At 57.8% G+C, this 18,876-nt stretch overlaps 2 protein-coding genes across 6 annotated transcripts; both read left to right on the top strand.

The window, feature by feature from the left end:
* Positions 1 to 557: 557 nt before the first annotated feature.
* Positions 558 to 3,869, top strand: Atp5f1d (ATP synthase F1 subunit delta). Its single transcript, XM_051177422.1, has 4 exons — positions 558 to 787; positions 1,752 to 1,905; positions 3,252 to 3,340; positions 3,439 to 3,869. The coding sequence occupies exons 1-4, from the start codon at positions 647 to 649 to the stop codon at positions 3,559 to 3,561; spliced, it is 507 nt and encodes a 168-aa protein (XP_051033379.1). The 5' UTR covers positions 558 to 646; the 3' UTR covers positions 3,562 to 3,869.
* Positions 3,870 to 5,894: 2,025 nt separating this feature from the next.
* On the top strand, positions 5,895 to 15,247 carry Midn (midnolin). Of its 5 annotated transcripts, none has more exons than XM_051177415.1 (9): positions 5,896 to 6,061; positions 7,373 to 8,003; positions 9,044 to 9,131; positions 9,311 to 9,373; positions 11,259 to 11,387; positions 11,483 to 11,791; positions 11,996 to 12,137; positions 12,576 to 12,848; positions 14,084 to 15,247. In XM_051177415.1, the coding sequence occupies exons 2-9, from the start codon at positions 7,768 to 7,770 to the stop codon at positions 14,359 to 14,361; spliced, it is 1,518 nt and encodes a 505-aa protein (XP_051033372.1). In that variant the 5' UTR covers positions 5,896 to 6,061; positions 7,373 to 7,767; the 3' UTR covers positions 14,362 to 15,247. The 5 variants fall into 5 exon arrangements, with proteins under 5 accessions (XP_051033375.1, XP_051033372.1, XP_051033370.1 ...); XM_051177413.1 differs by having other exon boundaries at positions 11,993 to 12,137; XM_051177418.1 differs by lacking the exon at positions 12,576 to 12,848 and having other exon boundaries at positions 5,895 to 6,061; positions 11,993 to 12,137.
* The last annotated feature ends 3,629 nt before the right edge of the window (positions 15,248 to 18,876 follow it).

Raw genomic sequence — 18,876 nt, 5'->3', positions numbered from 1 at the left:
GTAGACAGGTTCCCATTATGTAGACCTGGATGATCTTGAACTCATGGAACCCTGTTTCCCTCAGCCTCCGGAGAGTTGTGATTAACTACACCTGGCTTATATTTGATTCTTAGAAATGTAGTGCACTCTTTGGAAATAGGTTCTTACTGTGTCGTGGAACTCGGTGGCCCTCCTGTCAGACTCCCGAGGGCTGGGGTTGGAGGAGTGTGTCACCACACCTGGCTGGAAGGCTAAAATTTAATTCTCTCCCAATACATTTACAGGTTTGCTTCTTTTTTACTTCAATCGGCACCTGTCATCAAGCGGGCATCCCTTCAGAGGGGAGGTGTCCGGTTGCAGAACAGCCTAACCCCGGGCGTCATTTGCAATTTGAAGGCGAAGAAAACTACAATTCCCAGAATGACCCACACCATCTAGGCTCCCCCTAGTCCTAGGCAGCATTGCAGGGGGGTGGTATTAAGACAAACTATACCTCCCGGAATGCCCAGCGCGTTCAGCCTCGAGCGCAGCCTACCGGCAGTCGTATTACGCGCGTGCGTATTTGTGGAAACTGCGCCTCCCAGAAGGCTCCGCGCGTTGTCCTCCTCGCCCTCCCTCAAGGCCGCCTCGCTATCCCAGTGTGTCCGCTGTCGCTCTGCTGCCCGCCATGCTGCCCTCCGCACTGCTTCGCCGCCCGGCCCTGCGCCGCCTGGTGCTCCAGGCACGTGCCTACGCCGAGGCCGCCGCCGCACCTGCCCCCGCCGCCGGACCCGGACAGATGTCCTTCACCTTCGCCTCCCCGACGCAGGTGCGAACTTGCAGCCCCCACCTGGGGGCTCCAAACCCCTGACTTGATCCATGTGGGATGGTCACCTCTATTGGGCCTCAAGTTTCTCCTCCACGAGGGCCATATGGACCCTCTCCCCAGATTCCGCCCCTTGACGGGGTCTCCTGGACATCCGAACCTGATCTCTCTGCGTTCACTAAAACTTTCTGCCCCACCCCTAAGGGCGTGGCATCTGGACCTAAAACTCCAACCCTTAGGAAGGGGTCACCTATCCCTGAACCTCGGATTTTGTCCCCTGAGGGCATGTCACCTGAACCACGGGCCCCACACCTTGGTGGAGGTAACCCAAGCCCCATCCTTGTGGGTCACTGTATTCTAGGCCTTGTCCCTGGGTTTCATATGAACCCTAGGATTCATATGGACCATGGATCCATCCCCTTTGGGACCCTAGATGTTGCCCAAGTGGGAGTCACCAGTACCCAGACCTGAAGCCCTTAGAGATTGCCTAGATTCAGATCCTGCCACTGAAGGGTCACCTCGACTGGGAACAGAAGCCCGATCCCTGCTGGGGTCGTCTCAGACTGACCCAAATGCCTTGTCCCAAAGGGTTCACTTGAACCCAAAACCTTCCACTGTGCAGACCCTCACCAGGGTTTTGCTAATATGCAGTTGGCCTATTCATAAGCCAGATTCACTGGGCTGCCTAGGTTGGCCTTGTACTTTCCTGAGTAGACGGGAAGACAGCCTTAGGGTCTCCAGAAACCCCATCTCCAAGAAGCCAGTCGCACAGGCCAGATTGGCATCCTGTCCTGTATTCTCCTTTTTGGTCACCTCTTTTAGACATTCCTTAGACACATCCCATTTCACAAGTAAGCAAGCTGAGTCTGATGGCGGCACTAGGCAGCATCTGTGTCCGCTCTGCATTTCACCTTCACTGTGGTGTCTCCATGGCACAAGGTAATGCTTACCCTACACTCTGTTTCAGGTGTTCTTTGATGGTGCCAATGTCCGGCAGGTAGATGTGCCTACGCTGACCGGAGCCTTTGGCATCCTGGCATCTCACGTTCCCACTCTGCAGGTCCTACGGCCTGGCCTGGTAGTGGTCCATGCTGAGGATGGCACCACAACTAAGTACTTTGGTGAGTGTGGCCCAGGGTGAATAGAGGCTCAGATCCCCACAGGGCATGGAGAAAGCAAAGGAAACAAGCTTTCTCAGCTCACCCAGACAGAGACATGAACAGCTGACCTCACCTCAGCAGACAAAGGAGGACAAGTACAAATGACTGTTGAGCTACCCTTCAGGGTCGACCAGCTTCAGTGTAGAAGGGAGCCAGTCTGAAGAACCTGTTCCCAGGGTGACTCCCTCCCATGTCACCTCTGCCAGATGAGGGGGCCTTGAGAAGCATTCTAGGCAGAGGGGGATTCTGGCCAAGGGCTCCACCCCTGAGCACACCCCCAGCCCCTCACTGGGGGTTCTAGGTGAGGCTCCACCCCTGAGCACACCCCCAGCCCCTCACTGGGGGTTCTAGGTGAGGCTCCACCCCTGACCACACCATCAGTCCTCTTTTTTTTTTTTTTTTTTTTTTTTTTTCCCCTTTTTGGTTTTTTGAGACAGGGTTTCTCTGTGGTTTTTGGAGGCTGTCCTGGAACTTGCTCTTGTAGACCAGGCTGACCTCTAACTCACAGAGATCTGCCTGCATCTGCCTCCCGAGTGCTGGGATTAAAGGTGTGCGCCCACTGCCCGGCTCCACTCCTGTTTTTACTCTACATGGTTGTGTATGGGCGAGTCCAGGGTGGGCATGGGGGTGAGGATGGGAAGGGGATGAGTATATGCGCACACGCAGAGGATATTGGTGGTGGTCTCCTTTGTAAACTTTGTGTCTTAATTCCTTCCGGGGGGGCTGAACCTGGAGCTTGCCTTCTGGCCAGGATGGCTGGCCTCAACTACTGTCCTGTCTTTCCCAGTGTTAGGCTTATAGGCACCTTTGGCCATACCTAGCTTTCTCCTGAGGTCAGGCTCTTCTGTATGCACATCAGGTGCTCTTACCTCCTAAGCTGGCTCTGTGGCTCCTTCAGTTTCCTTCCTTTTTTTGTTTTGTTTTTCAGGGGAGGGTCTCCTATAGCCCAGGCTGACTTTGAGTCCCTGATCTTCCTCCTCCACCTCCTGATTGCTGAGGATGACAGGTTTGTGCCAGCACACCCAGTTTGTGCTGTGCTGTGGGTGAGCCTTGTATATGCTAGGCAAGTACACTACCCACTGAGCCTCTCAGCCCAGCTTCTCTTTTATACCTAGTTTGTTGTCTCCTCAGGGGCTGGGATGATAATATGCTATGCTCAGGTCCAGCAGGCCTTTGGCAGCCACCCACATGCCGGACCTGAGCACCAGTCTTGTGGGGTCACCTTGGACTTGAGACCGTAGCACAATCGGGAGGTGGAGGCTGGAGATGTCCTGGGGGCTCTGCTCAGGCCTTGTCTTCCTCAACAGTGAGCAGTGGGTCTGTCACTGTGAATGCAGACTCATCAGTGCAGTTACTGGCCGAAGAAGCTGTGACACTGGACATGCTGGACCTGGGGGTGAGCAGATGGGGAAACTGAGGCTCAGGGCGGGGGCAAGTGCTACCCAAGAGTCCCCTTGGCCTGCCTGGTCCTCACCATGGCCCATTCCTCTGCAGGCAGCCCGGGCCAACCTGGAGAAGGCACAGTCAGAATTGTCCAGCGCAGCAGATGAGGCAGCACGGGCTGAGATCCAGATCCGTATTGAGGCCAATGAGGCTCTGGTGAAGGCCCTGGAGTAGACGGTGCATGTCTGTCACCCACAGGGAAACTGAGGCAGGTCCAGGCAGATGAAAACTGTTCTCTGGATTCTAGTCGGTTGTTGCTAAAGTTACCACCAGGGGGCAGCGGTGCTCCAAAAGATGGCTTAAAAAGCTTCCTGGTGCCTTGTCTGCCCTGGAGGTCTTTTCCCAGCCTTCTCACATCCTGGGATCCCCATGCCGCCCCTGGAGAGCTGCCACTGCTCTCCTTTACCCCAGCCCCACCCCCAGAGCCACCTGGACAGTCAGCTTGCCCTGGCCTGCCTCCATTAAACAAGGAACCAACTGAGTGTTCTGGTTTCTAACTCTGCATTGCACAAAGCCAAGACCCCCACCCCTGCCTGAGGCTTCTGTATCTATCCCAGCCCCCAGAGGCACTCAAGCAACAATGGGGTGGGGTACATGTTGGCTAGGCTGTTGAGGTACTGTCGCCAGGGTGGGTGGGATGGGCAAGGGTTGAGGGCAGGGCAGGCGGTGGTGGGTGTGGCTACAGCTGCTGGCCCAGCTCAGCACCCTGACCACCAGCCAGGTCAGGCCCTCCCTTTGGGGCCCCCTGCCCCACCCCACATACTCTGGGAAGAGGCAGGCACCACCTGCTCTCAGAGGCCCCGCCCTAGGCACACCCCATTTGTGGGTGGCCCTAGCCTAGCTGGCTACCTTCCCAGTCCCTGGTGCGGTTGGCACCTCCTTAGGCATTTAGGCCCCTAGCTGGCCCCAGGTAGGGTGTGGTGGCCTGGGAGGAGCAGCCCTGGGACCGCCACATCCCTCTCTACACCCCCTGTCCCAGGGTGGCTAAGTTCTACCTGACTTGATGCTTCAGGGCCTGAGGAAGTGACCATATGGGGGTACAAGGAGGGTGAGCAGGGTCAGAGCCTGTCATCGATAGGTCACCTGAACCATCTTGACAGTGACCCACATGCCAGCTAAGGCTTGCGTACAGGAACTCTAGGGACAGCCTGACCTGGGCTAAGACACTCAGAGCCTCCCCACTCCTAAGAGAGCCACAAGCTCTGGAGCCAGGTCTCAGGACAGGACAGCCAGTGGGTGGGTGGGACCTTTGTGGAGGGCAGGGCCTGGACAGAGCACTGAGTCTTGGATCTTCACACCCAGTAGTGAGGGATCACATAGGATTAAGATCTAGGAAGCAGCAAGTCTGGGTGTCCATCATTTATCACACTAGCTTCCAGTCTAAATGTCCTGTCAGAGCCAGCCCACCTCACCTGTCAGCAGCCCAGACCACAGTCTTCTCTGTGATCTCTGAGGCCAATCTTACCTCTGGCTTCCATACCCTACAACTCTGGATAGTAAATGTGTCCCTACTTCCCAAACCAATTCCTGTTCAGCCCTCAAATTCCCTGGGCTTCCAAGTGATCTCTGGCCTGTGAGTGACCCTGGGGGCCCAACATGCCTGTTGATAGTGCTCAGCCAGAGCAGGAAGGAGACCTAGGAAGGAACTAGCCTGGGAGGTGCTCCCAGGGTTAGGGTGGTGGAAGTACTCAGGCCAGATAAAAGGCAAACTAATGACAAGTGGACAGGAGGGTCTAGAGTGCCCTGGAGGATCCAACCCCAATCAAAGTCAGATTCACGGGGTGGGTGATCAAATACACACGCGCGCGCACACACACACGACAACAGTATGTGCTAATGGGTCCAATCCATGGGGTGATGAGAAGGCATCACACCTCGGGGTGCAGAGCACCCCTGCAGAAGGCTCTCCTTAGGTTGTCGACTGCCTTGGCACGTGTTGCCAAGGCCAATGACCTGAGCTGATTTCCTGGGACCCATATGCAGGAGGAAGAAGAGAACCAACTCCCACAGGTTAACCCCTGACCTCCACATGCACCATGCACAGGGTGCGGTGATTAAGTACTAGGCTACTCATGGAGGTCACACCAGTGACTGGCCAAAGCAGGCCAGGGGTGGTTGAGTCGTCACAGAAATGGCCTCTGAGGTCACCTGTGAAGGATGCGGAGGCCAAGCCATCAGGCAGCTGTCCCGGGCACCCCATTGCCTGGCGGTGACACTGCCCTGTTTTCCTGAACCCAGGCTGCTGACTCAGGAACCCCTTCCCGTCCCGCCCCCCCTTTCCCCACACGGGCGCCCCCAGGCGGAAGCACCAGGACAGCAGGAAAGGTGGGTGGGGCAGGGAAGCTGGCCAGACCCCCAATGATAATGTAAGGTGTACAGGAGTACCTGGGGAGGCAGGGGTTAGTACAGCCAGTGGCACCGGTGAGGTACTGCTCTGTCAGTGCTGGGAAGTCCTAGGGCTGAGTGTCCCAGCCCCAGGCCAGCAAGCAAGGGGGGGCATATGCGTCACTAGCGCCTGCCCGCCCCTTGCCCGCCCAAACTCCACCCCAGGGAAGGCGGCACGGATAAAAACTCAGGGGCCGTCTGCCTGTCCACAGACCGGCAAGGCCACCTCTCACTGCAATCTGTATGCAGGTCATCTGGAGCAGAGGTGACCCAGGACCTGCGGCTCCGGGTGAGTAGAGGCGGGGCCGCACGAGGCACAGAGGGGGGTCTCCACCCACCGTGGACGCCTCATGCTGTCACTCTTTGTTCTTTGAGTCGTCGGCACCTAGCGCACCATGGGACAGGGAGTCCCTCAGCTTGTGGGGTGGGAGGGACCGCACGCAATGGGCACCACCCTGGCGGGACCGCAGCCCACGCCCTCCCCCTTTATAGCCAGTGACCTTGAACTAGTTGTAGATCTAGACTCAGTTTCCCAGAATGTGTGGTCTTAGTCTTCTCCGCATCTAAAGATTCTCAAAGGCGCCTCCCCACCTGCTGACTCCTAAGTCTCTGCTCCCCATTTCCCAATCAAGACGCACGGCACCTACTCCCCCGGGACTCGGGCAGCGCTCCCGGGTGGGAACTGCAGAGGGCGCGCCGGGGCTGCTGACTCACCGCTGCCCGGAGCTGGGGGCGCGCGGGCGCAGCCCGGGACGCCGCGTCACGTCACGGCTTGGGCGGGCGCACCTCGGGAAACGGGCCGACCCGAGATTGGGGGGGGCGCAGAAAAAAAAGAGGATGGTGGGTTAGGTTGGGACGCGAAGTGGCACTGGTCCGGTAGGGACGTATCTATCGAAGCCACGTCACCGAGCTGCAGGGCCCCGCCCAGGCTGTGGGCCCCTCCCAGGCTCTCCAATATCGTTGCATCCACCCACCCACTCACGGGGGCGAAGGATGTCCTTCAGAGCCCTGCCCGCGACCCTTGGCCACGAGGCCCAGGGCTCAAGCTGCAGCTTCCGCAGGCAGTAGCTTCCCGGACAGACCCAGCGGGGAGGCCCCACGATTTCCTGTTCCTCCCTTAGTCGGGAACAATGGCCGGCCTTCGCCTCTTCTTCCTCAGACCGCTCCCCTTGAAGAGGGGAGGGGCTGTGCCCGCGAGGAGGGTAGTGGTGGGAGAGAAGGTGCTAAGTCCTCGAAACGGGGTCTGCTACCCTCCCAGCCCACCCGCCCTTTGTTGAGATCTCTGAGCCTTATGAATGGCTCTGAGCGCGGGTGGGGGGGGCGCGGGGGCGGGTCAGGAGCCGCACCAGCCCAACCCCCTACGCGTCTCCATTGGAAGTAGAAGGGACGGGGCAGGACGGGGGGAGGGTCTCGCTGCCACGTGGGGTAGCCCCGCGGCGATTCCCATTGGTCCGGGCGCGCAACGTACTGGGCGGTCTGTGTGTGTTGATTGGCCGCCGCCAGGCCGGCGGAGTAAGTAGTGAATGGGAGGGGGCGGTGGTCCCGCCCATTGGAACGTTGATACATGATAACTTTTTTTTCTTGGTACTTTCACCCCCAGATCTTGCGAGCAGAGGCTGCGGCTGTTGCTAACGCTAGGGACGCGCGGGGTAGCACGACCCGAGAGGAATCCAGGCACCGTGCGAACCGGAATAGCTCGCTCCCTTTCTGTAGGACCCTCCCTGCGCCGAGCCCAGGTCGCCATCCTCCGCCCTTGAAGAAATCGGAACACAGACCCCACCCTGGGGCGCAACCCAAGGAACCCACGCGACCCCGGAACACCACTCGGATTCTTGCTTGCCGGCTCGATTGCTAACATTGGGACCTTCCCTAAGGGGCGCACGCACTGCTGTCCCTGAGCGCCCGCAGAGAGAAGGAAGACCTCGTTTCAGCGGGCGAGTCCCAGCGAGGATAGGAGGCGACCCGCGGACCTCAGGCCTCTTGCGCACGCCGGGGATGGAGCCGCAGCCCGGCGGCGCCCGGAGCTGCCGGCGCGGGGCCCCCGGCGGCGCCTGCGAGCTGAGTACGACTACAGAGTCGGCCGCACCCATGACCCTGGCGATCCACAGCACCACGGGGACACGCTACGACCTGTCGGTGCCCCACGACGAGACCGTGGAAGGGCTGCGCAAAAGGCTGTCCCAGCGCCTCAAAGTACCCAAGGAGCGCCTGGCTCTGCTTCACAAAGACACGTAGGTAGCGCGCCGCCCCCGCCTTCGCGCCCCTGGCACCGGGCCGCCCCCTCGGGCCTGGGCCCCGGGCGGAAACAAAGAGCGCGCCGCGCTGGGAAGCAGGGGGCAGCCAGACGAGGGGGGGCGGGGGCGCGCCGCGCGCTCTCGGGCGCCCTCTGCTCGGCCTTACTTGGCTGGGCCCCCTCCCCCGTCAGGGTCTGCACAAAGGCAGGAGCGCCCTGCGGGGCCCCAGGATACACGGGAATTACGGGGGTGGCATGGCAGACTTTTGGGCCCCCAGGGATGGCATGGGGAGGGGTTCAGTCTCCGCGCGTTTGGTAGGGGGGCGCACAGCCACCCCCTCTTGTGCCCGCGGTCTCGTCGCTTCCGCATCTGCTCAGCGGCCCCCTCTGTGTCTGGCTGTCTCCCCATCACTTACGTTTCTCTGCCCCCCTTTGTTCTCGCTTCCCCACACCTCCCCCCAATCCGGTATTTAAATCGCCTCCAGGCCAGGGAGTCTCTCCTCCCCACATCCCCTCGCGGGCCTCTGGGGACACGCAATGTCCATCCCCAGCGGAGGGGCCCTGTGGGGGAGGGGCGAGAGGAGGAGGGTCTCCTTTGTTTGAGCAGCGGCCTCTGTCGAGGAGGGAGGAGGGGGAGCCCGGGTCCGCCGATGCCCTGAAGGCCTCTATCTAAAAGGGCCGGAGCCCCGCGGCGCCCACAAAAACGAGCCTGGGCAAGGATTGGGGAGTTGTAGGCAGGAGCTGGCTGGCCTGGAGGGGGCCGCGGAGGAGGGTGGCAAAGAGCCTACGGGGGTTCGGGTGATGGTCGGAAAGTCTCTTCCTTGCAGATGGGGAAGTGCTTTAACCTGGAGTTAAGTCACCTGGTTGGGGGGCCTCAGGACAGGGAGATTTCCCCAGGCACTCGAATCTGAGGAACGGTAGGGGTGGGAAGCGCTCCAGTCTAACCCCCTCCTTGCGCACGCACAGCCCTCCTCCTCAGCCTCCGCTTCCGTGTCTCTGTGTTGTCTCCCGTCTCACCCTCTTCCTTCCTACCCCCAGCCGGCTCAGTTCGGGGAAGCTGCAGGAATTCGGCGTGGGGGATGGGAGCAAGTTGACGCTCGTGCCCACGGTGGAAGCTGGTCTCATGGTAAATGACTGATGGGCGCGTGCCCTAGAGTCTCCTATCCCCTGGCCACCTCACTCCACAAATGCACCATCCTGCCCCTTGCACAGAGCTCTCCCACCCACCCCTAACACACAGGGCCCCCTCCCCATTTCCTGCTCTAAACCTACACTGAAGACACTCTTTCATCCCTCTCTTTGTAGTCTCAGGCCTCGAGGCCAGAACAGTCCGTTATGCAAGCTCTGGAAAGTTTGACCGAAACCCAGGTAAGCACCTACCACCCTCAAGCTAACCCAGGGGGCTGCAGGCGGTGGCCACGCCTAGGCATCGCACAACTCTTGGGACACCTTTACAGAACCTCCAGTTGTTTGTGCTTCCCTGGTGGCCTGTGGGGGAGGGTATGAAAGCCCCGCCTTGGTGCCAGCTTGGCCTGGTCACCCTGCTTCCTCTTCCTCCGTGCCTCCCCCGGCACCTGACCACCTGACCTTGAGAAGTTTTCTCTCCCACGGTGGCTGCCATGGGGTGGGGGGAAGGGCAGATCTTTCGGCCAGCTCTGACTGGGTGACCTTGGCCTGCACTCGCTGGAACTTGTGCCTTCCACAGCCCAGCACACTCCCACTGTAGAGTACTAAATCATCGTCTATCTCCCCCCCATCTCTCCCCCCCCCCCCCAAAAAAAAAAAACTGATTTGGGGGATTGTGCCCTTGGGGAAGTGAGGTGACAAAACTTAACGCTGCCATTGCAAAGCCATGGGGAGTTATCCTATCTCCTCCTCCTCGTTCTGGTCTTTGTTCACTGCCTAAATAGGGGGAGGGGTGGCAGGGGCACCCAGCCCTGGGCCAGGGAGGCCTAGGCAGGATGTTAAAATATTTAGTAAGTAACCAGGAGGGAGGCTGGGCCTGGCTGTAAGGAGGGTTCCCAGTTTTGTTGAGACTTTTTCCCTCCCTCCCCAATCCTTTTCCTTTCCTCATTCTGGCCACAACAGGGCCCTCCTCTCTTGAGTGACATAAGCTTCTGTAGTTTGTCCCCGGGAGCAGGGGAGCTGGCTGCCTGCCCGGGTGGGAGTGAACAGGACCCCTGGACCTCCCCAATATAGGAACCTGCACATCTAAGGCCCTCACTCTGTAGGTTCCGAAGTGTAGCATTCTGTTTTCGTGTGTAGGCAGAACAAGGGCTCCAAAGCTGGGTGGTCAGTCCTGCCTCTGGGAGGGACACTGGGAGAATAAGGAGTTCTTGGGGCCAGAGGTGAGGACTAGGGTGACTTATCTGGGCTGCCTTTGAGCAAACTTGTGTGCTGGCTTGGGTGGGGGTGCCTGCCAGGAGGGAGTTAGAAATGGGTGCGGGTGGAGCTTTGAGGTCACCAGAGTGGATTTCTCACCTGGCCACACATTTGCCCTCCCCATGGGAGAAAGGGGTGATGCCCGCTGCCCAGGAAACCACTTAAAGCCCTTATCTGTAAAGGGTTGTAAGAAGACAGGGAGTCCGGGGTGGGTGCTGCTTTCCTGCCTACCCACATCCCCTCCCCTTGGGGCCCCAAGCAGAGAAGGTTACTCCAGCCCTCAGCCAACAGAGCCAGGGGAGGGAGGGAGTTCTGCGAGGCGGTCTGGTGTGACTCATAGGCCTATGTCACTTCTCAGAAACCTCCCCCTTGTACACACCCTGGCCTCTGGGGAGAACAAGGCCAATGGCCAGAGCCCCAGAGGTGGGAGAGACAGGGTACCCAGTGTATGTGAGGGCCATATAGGCCCACAAATCAGCCCCCACAGAGTGTTTGGGGGAGGGGAGGGCCGGCAGGTCATAGAGTTCATGATTACCAGGGCGTATAGAGGCCCATGGGGACAGGCCTCCAGCCTCCCTCCTCTGCCCCAGCCCAGGACATAAATATTTGTCTTGGGAAAGCAAAGGTTAACCTTGAGGAGTTCCTTCAGGATTCAGCCTGCCACTTGGGCTACTCAGCTATGAAGGGGAGCTTGAAAGGATTCTCTTCTGCTGCATAAGCAGACAGGATCTAGGGTCTGAGGGGAAAGGGAAACTTATTTGAGGGAGGGCAGGGACCATCTGCTGGGCCCTGCCCCATCTGGTCTCAGTTTCCCCTTTAAAGAACCCAGAGCCAGAGGCCCCAATCTGACCCACCTCTGTCCCCCCCACAGCCCCCAGCGACACCCGGGCCAGGCCGGGCTGCCGGAGGAGGCTTCCGGAAATACAGATTGATTTTATTTAAGCGTCCGTGGCACCGACAGGGACCCCAGAGCCCAGAGAGGGGCGGCGAGAGGCCCCAGGTCACACTGCGGGGAGAGCTGGGCTGGGTTGGGCTGGGGGCACCTGGGATAAGAACCCCATCAACTGAAGAGTATCTCCCTACTTCTTTCTTTAGGTCAGTGACTTTTTGTCTGGCCGCTCACCTTTGACCCTGGCCCTTCGAGTTGGGGATCACATGATGTTTGTACAGTTGCAACTGGCCGCCCAGCATACCCCACTCCAGCACCGCCATGTGCTTACAGCAGCCGCTGCTGCCACCACCCGGGGAGACTCCAGTGTAACTGCCCCAGTGTCCTCACCCTGTAGGCCAGTGTCCAGTGCCGCTCGAGTCCCCCCAGTATCCAGCAGCCCTTCACCTTTGTCCCCCTCACCTGTCACCGCTGGCTCCTTCCGATCCCATGCAGCCTCCACAACCTGTCCCGAGGTAAGGATGAAAGTATTTAACCTTTGGACCCAGGGGAGGAATTTGAAAGCTGTAGCATTGATATCATATGGTCTTCCCTGAGCCCCAATGCATTACATCTGGAATGCTGGACTGGTGGGTAGACCCTGGCGCTGCCCTAGATGTAGTGGTAACCTGGGCTAAGAGACGGATCATCACAACTGTACCTGTTTGCTAATCCAGCAGCAGATGGACTGTTCCCCGCCAGCTAGCAGCAATGCCACCTCAACCCCAGGCAGCAACCCCACCCCTCGCTCCCGCAAACCCGGTGCCGTCATTGAGAGCTTCGTGAATCATGCTCCTGGGGTCTTCTCAGGGACCTTCTCTGGTAGGTGTCACGCCACATGAGTAATCTCGAGGTTCATGTATTTACTGGGTGTGTTCATTACTTATCTTCTCCAGGAACCTGGAGCATGTACTTGTGTCATGTACCCTAGACACACAGGGCATGCCATCTGTAGTTACGTGGGATTACTGTGACATTGGGGATAGTACCCTGGTCGCTGCTGCCCAGCCATACCCTCTGTGTCCCTGAATCATGCCCCAAGCCTACTGTACGTTTTATTTTGTGATGAGGTCTTCCTGAGTTCCCCCAGGCTGGCTTAAGAGTTTTAAGACCTCAGCCTCCTGAGTCCCTGGGATGATACACCACCAGACCTGGATACTGCAGAATACTTGGTCTGTCCACTATCCTGTCCGCCTTCTCTCACTGCCACAGTACAATAACTTGGACGACCTTGGAACTCGAGATCCTTTCCATTTGCAGGCACACTGCACCCCAACTGCCAAGACAGTAGTGGGCGGCCGCGGCGGGACATTGGCACCATTCTTCAGATACTCAATGACCTCCTAAGTGCCACACGGCATTACCAGGGCATGCCACCCTCGCTGACCCAGCTCCGCTGCCATGCCCAGTGCTCACCTGCCTCACCAGCCCCCGACCTCACCCCCAAAACTACCTCCTGTGAAAAGCTGGCAGCCACTACCCCCACCTCCCTGCTCCAGGGCCAGAGCCAGATCCGAATGTGCAAACCCCCTGGTGAGTGGCCCTGTCACCTCCCAGCCTCCCTGCTTCTCAAGGCCTCCTCTGTGTTGCTATGGGTGAGGGGACAGCTGACCTGACTGGGGACCCCCTGGAGCTGGCAGCTGCTGGCTGTCCACCCCTTCTCCCCCTACTTGCCCCAGCTGGGAGAGAAGGAGGCAACTGTTTCTAGCTGCATAGAGTGTCCTTGTGAGTGAGCTCCAGGGGACTCTAGCACCACTTCCTTCTTCCCCCTCCCAGGCTCATCTCCAGATGGCCTTTGGCACTTTTCATGAATGACTATCATGAAAGACTGAATCCCTTCTAGCCCTCTAGACATAGCCAGATGTGCCTGCCCCCACTCAAGCAGGGGGATGGTGACCACTGCCCTTCCTAGATCACCTGCTTCCACAACCATGATCACAGAAGTGGGAAACAGGCAAAAGCATTGTACCACTTGTGGTTGGTTGGAATTTTTTTCGTTTTACAAGACAGGGTTTCTCTGTGGCTTTGGAGCCTGTTGTTTCTCCAAAGACCAGGCTGGCCTCAAACTCACAGAGATCTTCCTGCCTCTGCCTCCCTGGTGCTGGGATTAAAGGCATCGGCCACTTATGGTTTTGAGATAGGTTCTTGTTGATTTTTGTTTGGTTTAGTTCTTTTGTATTTCATTAGCAAGGCTGTCAGTCCCTCTCTGGGGTATTTTAGGCAGAGGCTCTATTCTACCTCTGAGCCACACCCCAACCAACCCCTCACTGGTGGATTGGAGCCCAAGACTTGGGTTTTCACTTTGTTGCCCAAGCTGGTCTTGAATTTTGGAGTGTTTGAGTCTCTGCTTCCTAAATAATCCATGACGGGTGTGTCCAACCCTGCATTGGCCAAACTTTACTCGTGATTTTTGTTGTTTTTGGGTGAGGTTTTGTTTGTTTGGGTTTTTTGTTTTGTATTTTCAGACAGGATCACAACATATAGCCCTGGCTGTCCTTGAACTATGTAGACAGGCTAGTCTTGATCTTCCTGCCCATGCCTCTGCCTCTGTAATGCAGGGATCAAAGGCATATGCTACCAAACTGAACTTACTTCCTCATTTCTCATTGGCCAAAACCCCTGCCTGCCTGCCCACCTCACCCCCCCCCAGCATGTTCCAGGAGCTGTAGAGGAGTGAGGCTGGGGCAGGGGTCTTCTTGTGCCTTTCAAGGTCCTAGCTGACCATGATTAGGGGCTCAAGACTCACAGGTGCCTGTCTCCTCCTGTAGGAGACCGTCTGCGACAGACAGAGAACCGCGCTACACGCTGCAAAGTGGAACGCCTCCAGCTCCTGCTGCAGCAGAAGCGCCTGAGAAGGAAGGCACGGCGGGACGCTCGGGGTCCCTACCACTGGACCCCTACCCGCAAAGCTGGCCGCAGTGACAGCAGCAGCAGTGGGGGTGGAGGTGGCCCTGGCGAGGCTGGAGGCTTGGGCCTCGACTTTGAGGACTCTGTCTGGAAGCCTGAAGTTAACCCGGATATTCAGTCCGAGTTTGTGATGGCTTAAAGGATCCAGCCCCCTTGGGTCTGTCACATCCCCACCCCAACATGGGGCAAGTGGGGCATCACAGCCTGGACGATGAGTAGCCCAGCTCTGGGGGGCAGGAGGTCACCTCCACTGCCACTCACCAGCCTTTCTGATTCTTTTTTAGCTCTTCCCCCGATTGTCTGCCCTGAGTCCCTGGTCACATGCCTATCTTTTTTCCTTCCTTACCATGGTCGGCTCTGGGGGCCTCTGCCAGGGCCCTTCCTTCCCACCTTCTCCAGCTCCAAATATGTAGCAGTCTGTTCCCAGATGGCCCAGACGGAGGAAGCCACCCACCCCCAGCCCTTCCGTTCTGCCTGGCTCTCCCCCCACCCCTCTTCCATAACCCGATTCAGGTTTTTGACTCAAAATGTAGATTTCTCCAAGAAGCACTTTACAGATGAGGGTTGGGGACCCTGGGATGAGTGTCCACCCCCACCTCTGTCTGCAGACTTGGCCTCCATTCCAGGCCAGCTGGATCCCCAACCCCTCCCACCCTGAGAAACTAATAGAATAGTCTCACAGGGAAAACCTTTGTCCACAATTCCCATTCAACTCACCCTTCCTCCTGCCTCAGTCTCAGCGTTACACCAGGCCTTTGCCACTGTGCCTGGCTGGCCCTGCTCTTGCCATGACAAGCTAGTAGGATGGAGAACGATAAGGCAGGTGATTGGTCAGCTGGGGGTGCCCGTCTTCCTCACAGGAAAGGACAGGCTTTAGGCCACCTCTATAGATCACCAACTCCACTGTCCCCTCCCTCCACATACCCCCTACTTCCCTAACCTTTCTTCCCAGTGGAGCTTGAGAGACTATTTATAGATTTCGTTTTTTCTGACTGAGCCAGTAGTGGTTGCTGTTCTCTAGGGGGGGAAAAAACTGGGGTAGATGGTGGCCAGGGGTCCAGAGAAACCCCTGTCCCTCTTACACCCAGCTTGAGGGGCAGCCTCATGTGCAGCAAGAATGGGGTATGGGGTGCTCAGCTGTAACTGCATTAACCCCGCCCAGGGGAGGGCAAGCTGCTGGTCCAAATTGGCCTCACTGATCTGTGGGTGACAGCCCTCCCCTCGAATTGGGGCCTTTTCAACAAGGGTGAAACTTGTATGGTTTTTTCTTATTTTTAAACGTTTGTGCTAGTGGGATGTGTGCACACCCCCAACATCTGTTTTACGTAGGCTCCAGCTGTCCTTGGCTCCTTTGTTTTAGTCTGTGAACCCCAGGTGTTTGCTGCCCCCCCCCCCCGTTTACCCTTAATGGTTTGGGGTGTGAGCAAGTGTTGACTGTAGCTGTAAAGTGGGTGGGGGGTGGGGAAGGGATTGATCCTGGAGGGTAGAGGCCAAGATTTATGTTTGCTTTATTTTTTTTCAGTCTTTTTCCAAAATGAAAGGGGGGGTTAAATGGGTACATTTTTTTAAGCTGTCTTGGATACCTATTTAAATGTGTGTTTTTTGGGGGTTTTTTATGATTTTTTTTTTTAGCCGCCTGTGATGTGTCCCCTGGGCTGAGGGTGGAGGCCTCAGGCAGGAGCCCACCCATAGTTCCTCCTTACACTCACAGACTTTCCCCAGATAGCATTAGCCACCCTAGGGGAGAGAATTTGGCTGTGGGGGGGTCCGCCTAGCCCAAGTATTTTATTAAAATGAAATTTTAAGGGGGGGGAGAACCTTACACGAGCACCTAATTTCAAATAAACGAAAGTGAGATGTGAAGTAGAGCCCTCGTTTGCTCCTTTAGGGTTCCAGGTTCCCCTAAATGGTTTCCCTTGACTCTTCCCCAGCTTGGGGCTGGCAGGAAGCTGCCTAGGGTGGAGGGAGGGAGCGCCTAGCCACTTCCTGCTACCCATGGCCGGAAGTCCCTTTGGGCGTGGGGCTGGGGCATGCCCTGGGCGAGGCCTTCACCCTCTTAGTTCCCGGCTGTCAAGAGGGCTAAGACGGGAACTTGGGAGTCAGTATCCGGGCAGGCATTCCCAGCTCACTGGAGTGGGAGGGGTGCTCTAACCCAGACACTGGGAAGTGCTTCCCAGTGTCTACCACTCTTCTCCCCGCTGCAAAGTTCTCAGACCTCATCAGGCTCTTCTCGGAGACATCACACACACACATTCCCCTTCCACCTCCGAGGGTCACGCACCAGTCCTCCGAGCATTTGCCTTGCACCATCTGGGGACAACCTGGTTATGCCTGGGAACTACCCTGAGGTGGACTGCCTGCACAAGCTAACCTGGTGCTCCATAAGGCACAAAGGGCTTCTATGGGATCCGCCCTTCATGCCTTCTGGGGCTGGGCTGAGATAGTTAACACACATCCTTTTAATTCTTTTAGTGAGCCCTTTGAGTAAAACTCCCGTTTTACAGCCCAGAAAACTGGGCATAGAGGTCTAGACCTGTGGTTGGAATCTACATTCTCTAGTACTCTCCCCATAGCCTCAGTGGGTGAGGAAGCAGGTGCTTCCCCAAGGATGCCCTGTGACATCTCCAGTCACCCCAAATTGTTCCACGACCACGCCAGGAAGGTGGATGTCCGGTCAAGTCTGATCCCTGGAGATTTCCATATCAATGGGCTCAAAGATTTGGGGATTTCTGAGGCCATACGAGGTTGGTGATGATGGGAAAGACCCAGGAGTCAGGCCTGGAGGGGCAGCTGCCACTTACCGCCCAGCGCTTTTGGGGGACCAGAAAGGGAGGCTCCTGCGTCTCCAGCCACGTCCACAAGCCAGGGACATCCCAGGGGATCTCAAGGTCTGAACCTGGAGATGGTACATGTATGCTGGGGAGTCTAAGGTCACGACCCTATCAGGCTACGACAACTCCAGATCATCCCATCACAATGCTTTTTGCACCCCGATCGCCCTCAGCCTGGACAGATCAACAACCCCAGAGGGCGATCGCCGTCACCCCGAGGTGAAAGCCCAGTGCATGTGGCAGGGAAGATGTGGTAAACCGAGGCTCAGACAGCAAAGGCTGCCAAAATCGCAGAGGGGCGGGATCGGCCCTTCGCTTCCTTCCGCCCCCCCCCACAACACCCCATTGAGGAAAAAGTTGAATGGGAGGGGGCGGCCCCCCGGAAACCCGACGAGATGGAAACGCGGTTGCCAGGGCAATGCGCCGCGAGAGGCTCGCGACGTCACCGCAGGGAGGGCTCCCTGTCCGCCCCCGCCTGCCCCTCGGTCCAGGCTCCGCCCGCCCTTGGGGAGGTCTGATTGGTGAAACCGTCTGTCGGCCTTCTGGACGAACCAATAGCTCGAGGTTGCCCTCTGGAGGCGGAACTTCAGCCAGGCAAAGCGGAGTGCGCGAGCACGGAGGCGCAGCGGCCCCGCCCGCTGCCCGCGCGTCTGCAAACTTGGGGGCGGAGACGCACCCAAGGCTTGCCGGCTGAGGCTGAGCCTGGACAGAAGAGGGGGCGTCCCTGGGGGCGTCGCACGTGGACCCCCAGCACAGGCACGCCACGCCACGTGCACCCCGCTGTGCACACCAGCATTTCCTGCTACATCCTTTTCGGGTTCACTGACCTTCACCTGGTTTTCTTGCAGTTCCCAGCCTCTGGGAGGACTTGAAGAAGGGATGCGACCTGTAGGAGGAGGCTTTGCGGATCGAATAGGAGTTTGCCAAGTGTTGTTGGAAGAGAAAAAGGTTGTGTTGTGGGACCAGGGGAATAGGGAAAGGCAAAGCTGGCTAGGGCCCTGAAGAAGTTCCCCCAAGTCTAAGCTTGAGCTGATGGAGATGTGGCGCCTAACCGTGACCCTGATTAGAACCACCCTTTGGGAGGTGGAGGCAGAAAAAGTAGAACAGGTTTGACGGAAATCCCAATCATCCGGAAGAAGCTGCGAAGGCTGATGGCAGAGATGGAGGATGGGGAGGATGATGGTTTTAAAATGCACGCAGGGCAGGCACTTTGGATGAGGTGAGAAGGATCCCAGGCTAAAGTCATCATTAGCTGCCCTTGTCTATGGCCTCGGTAAAGAAGTGAGGGAGAGGTGGGTGGCCGCACACCTGTCACCACAACACTCAAGGAGCTGAGGCAGAAGGATGGCTGCGCGGTCGAAGCCAGTCAGTGCTAAACAACCTTATGCCCAGGCTGACCTAGGTGGTTGACAAGACTGGAGTAGAGGCTGGCGACAAGGAATGGTGTGGTTTGCCAACCCCACCAACGGGGTAACCTCGCAAATGGGCAGAGTTCTGTGACCAAGCAGCCGGGGGCGGGTAGAAAGAGGTCACTAGAGGTCATGGCTTCCTGCCAAAGGCTGGAGTCCCCTGGAGGGAGGGGTGGCCACTTTCCAGTCGAGAATCTGGGGACCTGGCAGCAAGCTCTGAGATGTCAGAGGTCTGGAGGTGGCTGTGCGTGGGCAGCTGGGAGGAGCAGAACCCGTGGAAGAGGCCAGAGATGGTGCCCGCAGGGCACAGCCGCCCCCGTGGGGCCCTAAACAGCTCCACCCTCCTGCCAGGCCTTGGGAAGGAACTGGCGGCAGCTGGGCGTAGAGATCTTTCCTGGAGTCTGATTCCAGTCC

The sequence above is a fragment of the Phodopus roborovskii genome, unplaced genomic scaffold (genome assembly GCF_943737965.1).
Source record: "Phodopus roborovskii unplaced genomic scaffold, PHOROB, whole genome shotgun sequence".
NCBI classification, from domain to species: Eukaryota; Metazoa; Chordata; class Mammalia; order Rodentia; family Cricetidae; genus Phodopus; species Phodopus roborovskii.
This window is presented reverse-complemented; position numbering and strand designations above follow the sequence as displayed.

Excerpts from the sequence above, each read along its gene's own strand:
- Atp5f1d (XM_051177422.1), top strand. The coding sequence starts at position 647 with ATGCTGCCCTCCGCACTGCTTCGCCGCCCGGCCCTGCGCCGCCTGGTG. Across the intron at positions 1,906-3,251 it reads CACCACAACTAAGTACTTTG|TGAGCAGTGGGTCTGTCACT; the intron begins GTGAGTGTGGCC and ends CTTCCTCAACAG. Across the intron at positions 3,341-3,438 it reads TGGACATGCTGGACCTGGGG|GCAGCCCGGGCCAACCTGGA; the intron begins GTGAGCAGATGG and ends ATTCCTCTGCAG.
- Midn (XM_051177413.1), top strand. The coding sequence starts at position 7,768 with ATGGAGCCGCAGCCCGGCGGCGCCCGGAGCTGCCGGCGCGGGGCCCCC. Across the intron at positions 8,004-9,043 it reads GCTCTGCTTCACAAAGACAC|CCGGCTCAGTTCGGGGAAGC; the intron begins GTAGGTAGCGCG and ends TCCTACCCCCAG. Across the intron at positions 12,138-12,575 it reads CTTCTCAGGGACCTTCTCTG|GCACACTGCACCCCAACTGC; the intron begins GTAGGTGTCACG and ends TTCCATTTGCAG.